The following is a 12657-nucleotide window of genomic DNA, read 5'->3' as shown; positions in this document are numbered from 1 at the left end:
TCGCGAAGAAAATGGGAAAAATAGATTAAGTAAAGATCATAAAAAAAAGAAAAAGAAAAACTCCATCCGTGGAATTATAGGGAACATCAAGAAATGGCAAAGGAACAGAACATTTTTCGAGGGAGATGATATTTTTCTTTTCTGCAGTAAGCACTTGAAGGTGAAAGGTAATGAAGAGAACAGATATGAACAGGACATTTTCAGGCGAGTGTCGAGGGAGATGAAATTTTTTGCAGTAAGCATTTGAAGGTGAAAGGTGATGAAGAGAACAGATATATGTATAAATTCACCACTATACACAACGCGTCCTCACAGCCCTTACAACTCGCACTCCACTAACACAACACTTATACTACGTGCTTAGGGCTTATATACTCTATACATCACTAGTGTTTGCTATGGTTAGGTTAGACTTAAAGGTATGTCAGATAAGGTGAGGTTAGGTTAGGTAAGGTGAAGTAAGGTAAGGTAAGGTAAGGTTAGGTTTGACTTAAAGGTATGTCAGATAAGGTGAGGTCAGGTATAGTTATGTTAGGTTAGACTGTCAAAGGTATATCAGATAAAGTGAGGTAAGGTTATGTTAAGTTAAGTTAGACTGTTAAAGGTATGTCAGATAAGGTGAGGTAAGGTGAGGTCAGCTAAGTTAGAAAAAGCTGAGTTCGTTTATATTAAGTTTTGTCGAATTAAAAATACTGGATTATATTTAATAAAGCAATGTAAGGTAAGGAAAGATTAGCCTTCTAGTTTTGGTCAAGTCACGGAAAGTCAGTTTAAATCGCGTTAGATTAAGATGACTAAGTTTAAATAAAGGACGGTGAGGTTGAGTTATGTTATCACAAACCTATATTTTGCTCTCCTTTTTCAAAATATTATCTCTGGTAAAGACATGTCATCTTAAAATTAGGTTAGATAAGGATAAAGGGTTAGATATGGTAAAATAAAGTTAAGATATTTGCAGCCTCATATATTTTAGTTTCGAGTCAAGTCAGATGAAATTAAGTTAAGCAGGATAGATGAGGTCAGATACAGCAAGGCAAAGTTAGGTTATGTTATTGCTGACCTAAACTTCAGTCTCAGACAAATTATACCACTTCTCTGAATCCTACAGTCGTAATCAGAAACGCCTTGCTCTCTCACCACTACAATTTTCCAAGGCCACAGAGACGACTAGCCTGGTTTTCAATACACATTCTCTTATGATAATAAAAATCTTACCAATCCATCACCATAATCATAAAAAATACCGTTAAAAACACGAGTATCTTCAACTAGAACCATGGGAAAGTAGAGATGGTGCGAGAGAGTAAAGCGTTTTAGAATACTGGCACTACTATGCACACAACACGAGCGATATCCTAAACTGAGACTCCAAAGCCCTGATAACACCGTCCCAGCACTCCCGCAACGTTCCCAGCATTATGTCCCTCCCTCTTTCCCTTCTGTGTATCTTGTAATCCATATCCAAGCCACCTGCTGCTGTTCCGTCAGTCTAAACTTAACCGCATTAAGAAGGATGGAAAAAACATGTAAGGGAAATGATATAGAAGACTTTTTGTTAGAGAGGACACACACACACACACACACACACACACACACACACACACACACACACACACACACACACACACACACACATCTAGGAATAAATCATGAACGGAAAAATGCGGAAAATCTCTCTCTCTCTCTCTCTCTCTCTCTCTCTCTCTCTCTCTCTCTCTCTCTCTCTCCTTTTTCTCTTCTCCTTTTCCTCTTTCTATTTCTCTTTCCCCCTTTCACCTCCTCCTCCTCCTCTCCTCTCTCTCTCTCTCTCTCTCTCTCTCTCTCTCTCGCCAGGTCGGGTGGGTCGCGACTAACACCACGCGAGGATAACCACACATCACACGTCGCGAAACGAGATAAGGCCGAGTCGGGGATTAGAGTTGGCCTGCGGGAAATTGTGAGAGTGCCGCCGGGGACACTACTTTTACGGCGCACGACTGTAAGGAGGGTGGTGGTGGTGGTGGTGGTGGTGGTGGTGGTGGTGGTGGTGGTGGTGGTGGTGGTGGTGGTGGTGGTGGTGGTGGTGGTGATGGTGGTGGTGTGTGTGTGTGTGTGTGTGTGTGTGTGTGTGTGTGTGTGTGTGTGTGTGTGTGTGTGTGTGTGTGTGTGTGTGTGTGTGTGTGTGTGTGTGTGAGAGAGAGAGAGAGAGAGAGAGAGAGAGAGAGAGAGAGAGAGAGAGAGAGAGAGAGAGAGAGAGAAATACTGATAAACAGGCAGATAGACTGATAAAATGAGAGAAAGATATAGATAGATATATATACAAAAGGTTGAAAGATACATAGATAGATAGAGATAAAAGGAGAGATAAAAAGGTAAGCAAATAGATATATAGAAAAATTGGTAAGCAGATAGATGGATGCATTGATAGACAGACGGATAAATAGATAGATAGATAGATGAACAGATAGATAAACAGATAGACAGATAAATACAAATGTAGATAAATAGTTAAACAGCAAGGAAGGTAGGCAGGTAAGTAGAGAGATAGATAGCAACATAGATAAACAGGCAGATCAACATATAAAGAGACCGAAAGACAAATAAAGCAAAGAACACGAACGAATACTCAAGACTAGCAGACAAATAGGCATGGAGGCAGGAAGACAGATAGATACACCGCAGATAGAGATAAGCGGAGAGCGACAGAAGGTGAACGGAGCGAGAAAGACAAAAGAGAATCATGCATTGTATTTACTGCAGATGAATATATAAATAAGAACAAAGACACGGAGTTAGATTAGCAATACAAGTGTTTAGTGGGGCGTAAGAAAGTACATTTTATGGCTAATGAATACATGAATAGAAATGAAGGCATGTATAAGAGTAAACAAATATTGTAGTAGTAGTAGTAACACAGCGTTCGGTGGGTTATTAAAGGAAGCTTTGTTTGTTTAACCCCTCCAGTACTGGGCCACATTTTTACCTTGAGTTTTGGGGATAATTAGATGATTTTATTTATCTTACGCATGGTCTAAGGAGGACAAGATTAAAGGTCAGAGTCTTCCCTATTTTTAATCCACACATAAGTTTGTGAAGCTGTATCAAATCACCAGAGTAAGCAGAATCATTATGGAAACGCGCCATGGTACTGAAGGGGTTAATACGTGCAAGTTGGTGGAGAGATAAGATGATGCAGACAAGGAGAAAATTATCAATGTGTGTGTGTGTGTGTGTGTGTGTGTGTTTCACTGTTTGATCTGCTGCAGTCTCTGACAAGACAGCCAGACGTTACCCTACGGAACGAGCTCAGAGCTCATTATTTCCGATCTTCGGATAGGCCTGAGACCAGGCACACACCACACACCGGGACAACAAGGTCACAACTCCTCGATTTACATCCCGTACCTACTCACTGCTAGGTGAACAGGGGCTACACGTGAAAGGAGACACACCCAAATATCTCCACCCGGCCGGGGAATCGAACCCCGGTCCTCTGGCTTGTGAAGCCAGCGCTCTAACCACTGAGCTTCTTGATAAGCTGCAAGGGAATGAAAACCAGGAGGAAAAATTCAAGCAAAAACGATAAACTTCATGCAAAAATCTGGCATTAAATACACGAACACGCACGACAAAAACAACACTAATAGCAACACTTTTAGCTCAGCGTTCACATTACAAGACGAGAAATACGTCAACAAAATCAGGCCCAAGGCACAAAAAGCAGGAGTTAGTACAGGCAGTAAAGGACTCTAGGATACATGTATCTAGAGTAAACACACGTGGGCGGAGAATTAATAAGTGTGAGGGTAAATTGGAAGAAAGGGGGGAAAAAAATGCCTTCGGGACCACAGCTATCAACGGAGGAGGTGCGGCCAAGCGATAACAACTCCTGCTGCCTTGGTTCACATACGTAGGTATCCCCTGTGTGTGTGTGTGTGTGTGTGTGTGTGTGTGTGTGTGTGTGTGTGTGTGTGTGTGTGTGTGTGCAGCGAGTTATCTACACAACGATATAATTACATGCACTTGCAAGCACTTATGAAATCAATGTATATACATTACAATGCTCCGTCTGCACTTGCGTAAGCAGGAGGTGTGTCAAGAGATTAGAGTTAATGGTGGGGAATAGAAGAGGAGGAGGAGGAGGAGGAGGAGGAGGAGGAGGAGGAGGAGGAGGAGGAGGAGGAGGAGGAAGCAGTACGCTGGAAAAAGAAGATAGAAAGAGAAGGAGAAAGAAGAAGCTCATCAACGACAACAACGTAAAGACAAAGCGAGAACGATGAACACGATGAATATAAAAGAAGAAAGGAAGATGGGAACAAATTACAATAGTGGTAAAGGAAATACCAGCTGAATTATCTCTCTCTCTCTCTCTCTCTCTCTCTCTCTCTCTCTCTCTCTCTCTCTCTCAGTAAGGTATCCTGTTTGTAAAGTTTGTATGGATATATGGAGCTTTACTAATGCACCACAAAACTACTACTACTACAATGGTTGCTATAATGATAATAGTAGTAATAAGAACAACAGATGTAGAAGTACATAATATTAACAGTAGTAGTAGTAGAGGAGGAGGAGGAGGAGGAGGAGGAGGAGGAGGAGGAGGAGGAGGAGGAGGAGGAGGAGCAGTACTAATAGTGTGTGTGTGTGTGTGTGTGTGTGTGTGTGTGTGTGTGTGTGTGTGTGTGTGTGTGTGTGTGTGTGTGTGGTCATCGTGAGTGAAGGTCTCCTGTGGCGACACAGCACACCACACGCTGATATGAGAGAAACCAGAATTGAAGCTTTTAATCTCTGGCGCTTACAATATGACCTGCAAATTGCTTTCATGCAGGAGTAATTACATCATCAAATATTGATCTAATCTGGTTTACTTTCCTATCTTCTCATCAAATGATACAATACAATTCCCTCAAAGTGTTGGAACGAAAGCCCTCAACCAACATCTCACCGCAATGGTGCAATAAAATTCCACACACTTGATCTTTGTGGTCACTCAGCTTCATGGGTTCGGTCCTTCCTTCTTTTTTTTTTTTTTCATTCAAGGCTGCTTTGATTATCTCATTATCAAACACGTAATTCGAAAATAAACTGCTCAGTGATTTTTTTTTCTCTGATCTTCACAGGTGACAAAACACGGTGACCTATTGCGACATCAGTCTTCGATAAAGACATGAGCCCGTTTCCGTCGCTTCCATCATTAACAGGGGGAATCTTCATTGTCATTTTGTGAGTTCTGACGTACATGTAAATCCATAACAGTTGCCATAGCCCTCAAAATGGCGCGCCCTTTCCGAAGTTCCATGATCTTCAGTAACTTGTTATAGTTACTAGCACTGATGGTGCGGTGTGTCACGCACAGAAAACTGGAGACTGGTTATGGTTGTGTGAGCGTCGCACCGCAGGTGCTTATGACACAGCAAAAAAAATATTTGTAGGTTTAGCGTATCAACGATGAACCGGATGACAAATCCAGGAGGGTAACGCAACACTAGTGCCTACTTCTTAAAAACTGCGAGGAGTTACAGAGTTGTAAGTACCCTCATCTGCTTCAGAAATGGGCAACTTAGTTCCATACAGACAGTAGTAAAATGACATGGCCGTGAGACAATACCTTGCATCTCCTATAATGTTTCTGCTCTATAACTGTTTACTTTATTAATACTGTGTAACCACCAGCATGCACGCGCGCGCGCGCTGACACAGACACACACACACACACACACACATCACTATATACATTCAGAGTGGACAGCACTACTAACCGCATCATCTCATTCTCTCGTCTGTCCTACAAAAAGCAATTACAACTTTTAATAACCCTTCCTCCACAGACACCACCTCCACCACCTCCAATCCTTAATATCTTTCCAACTTCTCAAAATCTGCATTCCACCTGTGCCGGTCACTCCCCCTCCCGCCCGTCCCGCCCTTCTCGGTTCTCGCAAGATTCAATCAGCGACACAAATGCAATGTTGCCGGCATGTTCACAGGTAGTCGGCTTTTGGTGACCACGGTACAAGTGAACACTGAAAGGCAGGGCACACACCTTGCCCTATGATGCTCGCTCGCTCGCTCACTTGCTCCTCTGCCCGCCCTCCTCTGCTAGCAGGCAAGCACAGCATCTGTGCCTTAGGGCTCGCGCCGGTTGAAAGCACACCCGTTTCTTTTTTCTTCGTCTTAATGATTGTTCTTTCTTCTTGCAATGTCAAGTATCGATTTTTGAGAACCGTCCGAGTGATTCCTATGAAGCACAACGTCACGCTCAACTTTCCCTGCCACACCTTCACTTGGTGCAGGAACAAACTCCTAACAATTCCGCTGCGATGTGCGGATACTTTTGACAAGAAATTTTATACTTATCAATGTAGGTGGCAAAAATTCACGACCCTGTCAAATCAAAATTCTGCATTCAAAGTAACAACGACAAGGAATGATACGAGGATCACCATTCGCAGCCAAGTCAAGGAGCAAAGCACGAAGAAGACAAGTGGTGGCCAAGCTTACCGTTCGCGTCATGCAGTTTGAAGATACAGCCACAGGTACTGGGAGAGCCTCGCCTCGCACGTCCTCTCTCAGCCAAGTCCTGGTTGCAACTGTGGTTGTCTGTGGCCTCTAGACATGAGCTAACTCTTGGACGTTCTGGGTGGCATCCGTTTTCTATGAATGATATTTTGATTTTATTAACATGAAGGAAAAGAAGCTACATCCGTTCATGGTGCAACTCCCCATGTACAAGTGTGCGTAGTGAGCGATATTTCATACCATCCCCCATCTCCCAACAATGAAACTCGCCTTGCTGAGAGAAGGAGAGAGCGGCGGCGTCAGTTTGGCCAAGTTGCCGGATATCAGGTGAGAGGCTTGTACTTGCACTTTCCACTGACGTCCCTGTTATCCTGTCATCTTGCCCAGTCTTGTTATCCCTCCACTGGGTGCTTTGCTTTCCCGCCACATCACGGACATTATCGCCACGGTGCTTTTCATTAACACGCCCTACACCACCATCACCACCACCCCCGCCACAGGGCGTAATAATCATCATCAACAACAGCAGTATTAACAATATACCAGCTGAAGCAGTGTAAGGTGGATGGAAACGCGTGCTATCCTGAATATATGTGAAGTGAAAAAAAAAAATGTATTGCCTATAAGCGAACTGGTATTAAATTCCATAACGAAGACACGTCCATAAGTGTATTATTGAATCTAAATCATCAAGTGCGAACTCTCACAGATATTATCAAGACCGACACGCCATTCTCGCCGACTCCGCACGCTGCGAGATAAAATAATAAAACTATTAACCACTGGCAACAACAGCGAGCGGCCTTCACAGGAGCGCGCGGCTCAACATCATCTGCCGAAATATTATTAGCCGCCCTGGTGAATGATTCTCTAACATGGCAGAATTATGACCCTCAATATTTTTCGTTTATTTATTTACTATTATTTTTCCAAGGTGAAGCGCCCCGCCTCGGTGGTTACGCAAGGTTAGGTAAGGCGGTGGCATTCCCTTCACCTGCACTGTACTTCCCAGCTAGTAGGAAGACTGGCTAAATGGGACAGGATGTACGAGTATGTACCACTGCTTCAAACACGTATGTATGTATGTATGTATGTATGTATGTATATATATACGTAAGTAGCTACTTCCGTCCGTTACACGTTTCTCCTCAGATACGTAGCTTATTAATAGTGATGATGTTTTATGCTTTAGATGACTGTCTGTGTGTGTGTGTGTGTGTGTGTGTGTGTGTGTGTGTGTGTGTGTGTGTGTGTGTGTGTGTGTGTGTGTGTGTGTGTGTGTGTGTGTGTAGCTTTTATGTACTGGAATATTCTCCTTTCAAATGTCATTTTTATCATTTTTTATTGTTGTTGTTGTTATTATTATTATTATTATTATTATTATTATTATTATTATTATTATTATTATTATTATTATTATTATTATTATTATTATTATTATTATTATTATTATTATTATTATTATCATTATTATTATCATCATCATCATCATCATCAGTAGTAGCAGTAGTAGTAGTAGCAGTAGCAGCAGTAGCAGTAGTAGCAGTAGTAGTAGTAGTAGTAGTAGTAGTAGTAGTAGTAGTAGTAGTAGTAGCAGTCTAAATACTACTACTATACTTTTTCTACTACTACTACTACCACTACTGCTATTGCTGCTGCTACTTTCATCATCATCATCAGTAGTAATAGTTGTAGTAGTAGTAGTAGTAGTAGTAGTAGTAGTAGTGGTAGTCTAAATACTACAACTACACTGCTACTACTACTACTACACTTTTGCTACTACTACTACTACTGCAGCTACTACTACTACTGCTGCTGCTGCTGCTGCTACTACTACTACTACTACTACTGCTGCTACTACTACTACTACTACTACTACTGATAATAATAATAATAATAATAATAATAATAAATAATAATAATAATAATAATAATAATAATAATAATAATAATAATAATAATAATAATAATAATAATAATAATAATAATAATAATAATAATAATAATAATAATAATAATAATAATAATAATAATAATAATAATAATAACAATAATAGTCCATAGTATTCTTTTAAGATTATCATCACCATTAGCATCATCACCACTATCATCACACTCACGCAATCAGCTCAGGAGGGGACCCGTCGGCGGCAGCAGCAGCGGTAGCGGTGGCGGTAACAACTCCTTCCAAGTATTCCCGCCACACTAAGTTTTGGCCGCAGTTAGTCAGGTGCCAAAATACCGTCCTTTCAGAAGCCCATCAAAGTCACATTTGGCGCCGGGATGAATTAGATGCGTGAATGTATGTTAGGGTGGCGGCAGCTGAATTCCCTCCATTGGTACACGCTCGTAACTCACAACTCACCGGAAACCTTCAGCCACAATGCATGTCTGTAAGGTTCCCGACATCCTTTTGATACCGCGGTGACTCTGTCGAAATGAAGAACTGTGTCTTTTACTAATTTATTTTCTGTTTATCTATTTATTTACCGATCGTTTCTTTCATCAATGCAAGGCTCAAGTTACTTTTCCCTTTTACGTAACCGTGGCTTTCTCCTTTACCTTTGAGCTATAATGTTACTTCTTGTCGTTATCATTAATGCTCTTTATTCCCATCTACATTCATCCTATCTTCTGTGATCCTTTTGTTCTTCCATATATTGTCGTATCGCCTATTGTGCTGCTCCACCCCCATACCAGGCCCGTCTCCACTTCCGCGTCCTCGTCTTCCTTATTCTCCCTCCTCTCCTCACCTGCACTCAATCCTCCACACCTCAGGTCTCCAACTTTACACAAGGACCCTTAATCCATTCTCAAAAGCCCTTCTTATTATCTCCCACCACGCCGCGCCCCTCGTTCCTTCCTCCCCCTCAACACAACCCACGCCAGGCCGCACTGAGCGACACCACCTGCATAGAGTTGTGTTGGAAGGGTACAGGGTGACATTACCGGCGCTTCCCCCTCGCGCCACCGCTCTCACACACCTCGATCCTGTGCCATTCCACCAACAGCAGTGCTTTCAAGGGCACACGCGAATAGTTTCAGAATCTCAGTGGACACGATGCAGCCAAACAACGATAGCATACTAACTTACTATTACTAGTTTGAGTTTAGTATCGTATTTCTCAGGAGACGCTTTGCACTGTGCCACCACCAACGGAAAGTGAAAGCCACACAACACAGAAGACGCCAGTCGAAAGGAAGACTGATAAATATGGAGGGCGCGTCGAGACAGGTGCTTCAAATTATCAAAGACACAAGGATCATAGCAAATCGTTACAGAAAATGATATACTACTGAAACATCGATAATATGACCTACACTTTCGGATAAATAAACTTTATCTTTGTTGATTTGTGGGAATGGTTGCCTCCTTGAGAGATAAAAAAGACACTTCAACTGGATAAGAGACAATGATGTAACTTTCAGTATGATCACGCCTTTAACAGAGTCTTCACTGCTTGACCTCTCTGACGATCAAGGCTGAGACGGAAAGGTAACTCATATTGGAAGTGTAAAAGAGATAGAGGAAAGATAAAAGAACGAAAGAAAGAAGGAAAGAAATAAGGAAAAAGAACAAAAATGAAAAGAAAAAAAGCGAAGGAAATAATTGATAGATATATAGATTGATAGAAAAAAAGAAAAATGGATTAAAAGAAAGAAAAGGAAAAAGGAAAGATGAAAAGAAAAAAAGAAAGAAAAAGGAAAGATAGACAAATGAAAGAAAGAAAAAAGAAAGAAAGAGATAATTAAAAGAAAAGAAAGAAGAGAAAGGAAAGAAAAAGAAAGAAATAGAAACAAAGAGAAACAAATCAAAGAAACAAGGAAAATAAGTAGACAGGAAATAGAAAAAAAAATAAATAAAAAGCACAACTAGCTGGAGGTGCTCGAAATGTTTGCCCTGCAGTGCTTTACAAATCCGATGGTAATAAAGAAAATATGAAACCACGCTGTTACTGGTGATCAATTGCTCGACCCACGCCACATCAAGATACCCTACATGGTGCACTTCACATGAGGGATCGGGAAGTATAACACAGGACGGTCAGTGAAATCTTGCCACTTTTCTCTTGGGTGATACACAATTTAAAGTGAAAAGACCAAGGAAGGAAAAACTTGTTAGAAAATAATCCTTAACATTTTGTGCGATAAGAGATTGAGACTAAATTTGTAACATACTACCACTACTACCATTACTACTACTACTACTACTACTACTAGTACTACTACTAGTATTACTGCTGCTGCTGCTATGAAAGAAGGAATTAATGAAGAAATAAGAAAATTAAAATAAGATGGACAAAAATAAGATACGAAGGAGAGAGAGAGAGAGAGAGAGAGAGAGAGAGAGAGAGAGAGAGAGAGAGAGAGAGAGAGAGAGAAGAAGGAGGAGAAGAAGGATGAGGATGGGGGAGAGAAGGAGGAGAAGAAGGATGAGGAGGGGGGTGAGGAGGAGGAGGAAGCATAACTAATAAGGAAAAACAAGTGCAAGTATTCTGTTCAGCATAGTGAGACAAGATCTAAACGAAATCACAAAGGCAAGGGAACTCAGACAAACCATGAGTGATTAAGGAGAACGATAACTTATTCTACTCATTGACTCAAACAGAAAAAAAAAGAAAGATTGATAGGAAAAAAAACTTACTTTCCACAGGCAAAACAAGCTATTAAATAACAGAGCAAAGCCACATATGCGTGCGTCCATTCCTCTTCTACCCTGCCCCCACCAAAATAAATAAAAGTTGTACATGAATAACGAGAATAACAATAGTAAAAAATGAAGAAAGATTTTGCCTTACGTGATGACCTACAGGAACCAGTGAAAGGGAAGTGGCTGAGTAAAGAACAGACTGATGTGAGAAGGAAACACACGAGGCAAGTAGGACGAAGGCTGTGTTAGAGTATGTTACGTAGCGCTGGTTTGGGTTAAGTTAGGTTAGGTTAGGTTAGGTTAGGTTTGATGGGGTGAGGTGAAGTGAGATGAGGTGAAGTTTTAGATTAGGTTAGGTTGGGTTAGGATGGGTTGGGTTGGGTAGGTTAGGTTGGGGTATGGTATGGTAGGACAAAGTAAGGTAAGGTAAGGTAAGGTAAGGTGAAGTAAGGTAAAGTAAGTTAGTGTAGGTTAAGTTAAATCTGAGAGCTTGATTAAGTGAATATATATCAAGTTATCAATTACAATTATAGGAGGAATAAAATTGTAACAGTAAGCATTGTTAGGATTAAGTTCTGTTAGTTTGGTAAGAATAAGTAAGGTTAGATTCCGCATGTAAATATGTCAAAATGTCTCCCTAACGAACATCAAATGAAAGTAACAAGTCATACTAATTATCTAGTATGAAGAGAGGGAAGCAAGGCGTGCACTCATAATATTACAGACACAGGGATGGGATAAGAAGAAAATCATCCACTGGCAAGATGTATCCTTCCCCGGGGCAAAATTGGCCGACACACCGGGACAACGGAAAGCCAGCCCACAGCGGCGGGGGGAGAGAATGCCGGAACAGGTGTGGGCGTGGATGGGCGTCTGTGAGGAGGTTGAGTTGTAGGGAGGGCTGTGCTGTGAGGGTAAGATGTGTTGTGAGGGACAGGTGTGAAGTGGGGAGGGGGTGTATTGTGAGGGTAGGATATGTTGTGAGTGTGAGGAAGGGATGCATTGTGAGGGGAGAGTGGGTTCTGGGAAAGGGTGTGTTGTGATGGGAGTGTGTTGTGAGGGATAGGAGTGGAGTAAAGGAAGAGTGTGTTGTGAGGATAGGAAATGTTGTGAGGAAGTGGTGTGGAGTGGAGAGTGTATTATAAGGCAAGGATGTGTTCTGAAGGGAGAGTGTGTTGTAACTGGTAAGGGGGATGTGGAGTGAAGGAAACTGTGAGGAAGACTCGGTCTAGAAAACGAGGAAGAACTAAGAATAATTCAGTACAAAAATCTGAAAATAATAAGTACAGGACACGGAGATCAGGATGTGCACTGAAAGGGATAAGAAAAATACCAAGCCAGGGTGCTGCAGTGTAAGCGGTTTATGAATCACTAGTGCAGAAATGAGGAGATTGCAGGGGTCAGCAAGATAAAGAGGTTAGGCGGGTAAGTACTACAGGCCAGATGGTGAGGCTCTTAAGATCCAGAGAACAACGTGACGGTGGTATTGACGGAAGAAAGCAAAGAAAAAC

General features: G+C 41.6%; 1 protein-coding gene across 3 annotated transcripts in view; it reads right to left on the bottom strand.

Moving 5' to 3' along the window:
* Nucleotides 1-6589, bottom strand: part of LOC123518630 (trehalase-like) — a 177180-nt gene extending 170591 nt beyond the window's left edge. Inside the window, exon 1 of one of the 3 annotated variants that reach the window (XM_045279546.1) lies at nucleotides 6478-6589. In XM_045279546.1, coding sequence (XP_045135481.1) covers nucleotides 6478-6489 — 12 coding nt within the window. In that variant the 5' untranslated portion in view covers nucleotides 6490-6589. The remainder of the gene's footprint in view (nucleotides 1-6477) is intronic. The other 2 variants (XM_045279545.1, XM_045279544.1) reach the window with 2 other exon arrangements.
* Nucleotides 6590-12657: the final 6068 nt, after the last annotated feature.

The sequence above is a fragment of the Portunus trituberculatus genome, chromosome 44, assembly GCF_017591435.1.
Source record: "Portunus trituberculatus isolate SZX2019 chromosome 44, ASM1759143v1, whole genome shotgun sequence".
Lineage (NCBI taxonomy): Eukaryota > Metazoa > Arthropoda > Malacostraca > Decapoda > Portunidae > Portunus > Portunus trituberculatus.
Note: the sequence above shows the minus strand (reverse complement) of the source record. Positions and strands in the feature narration are given on the sequence as shown.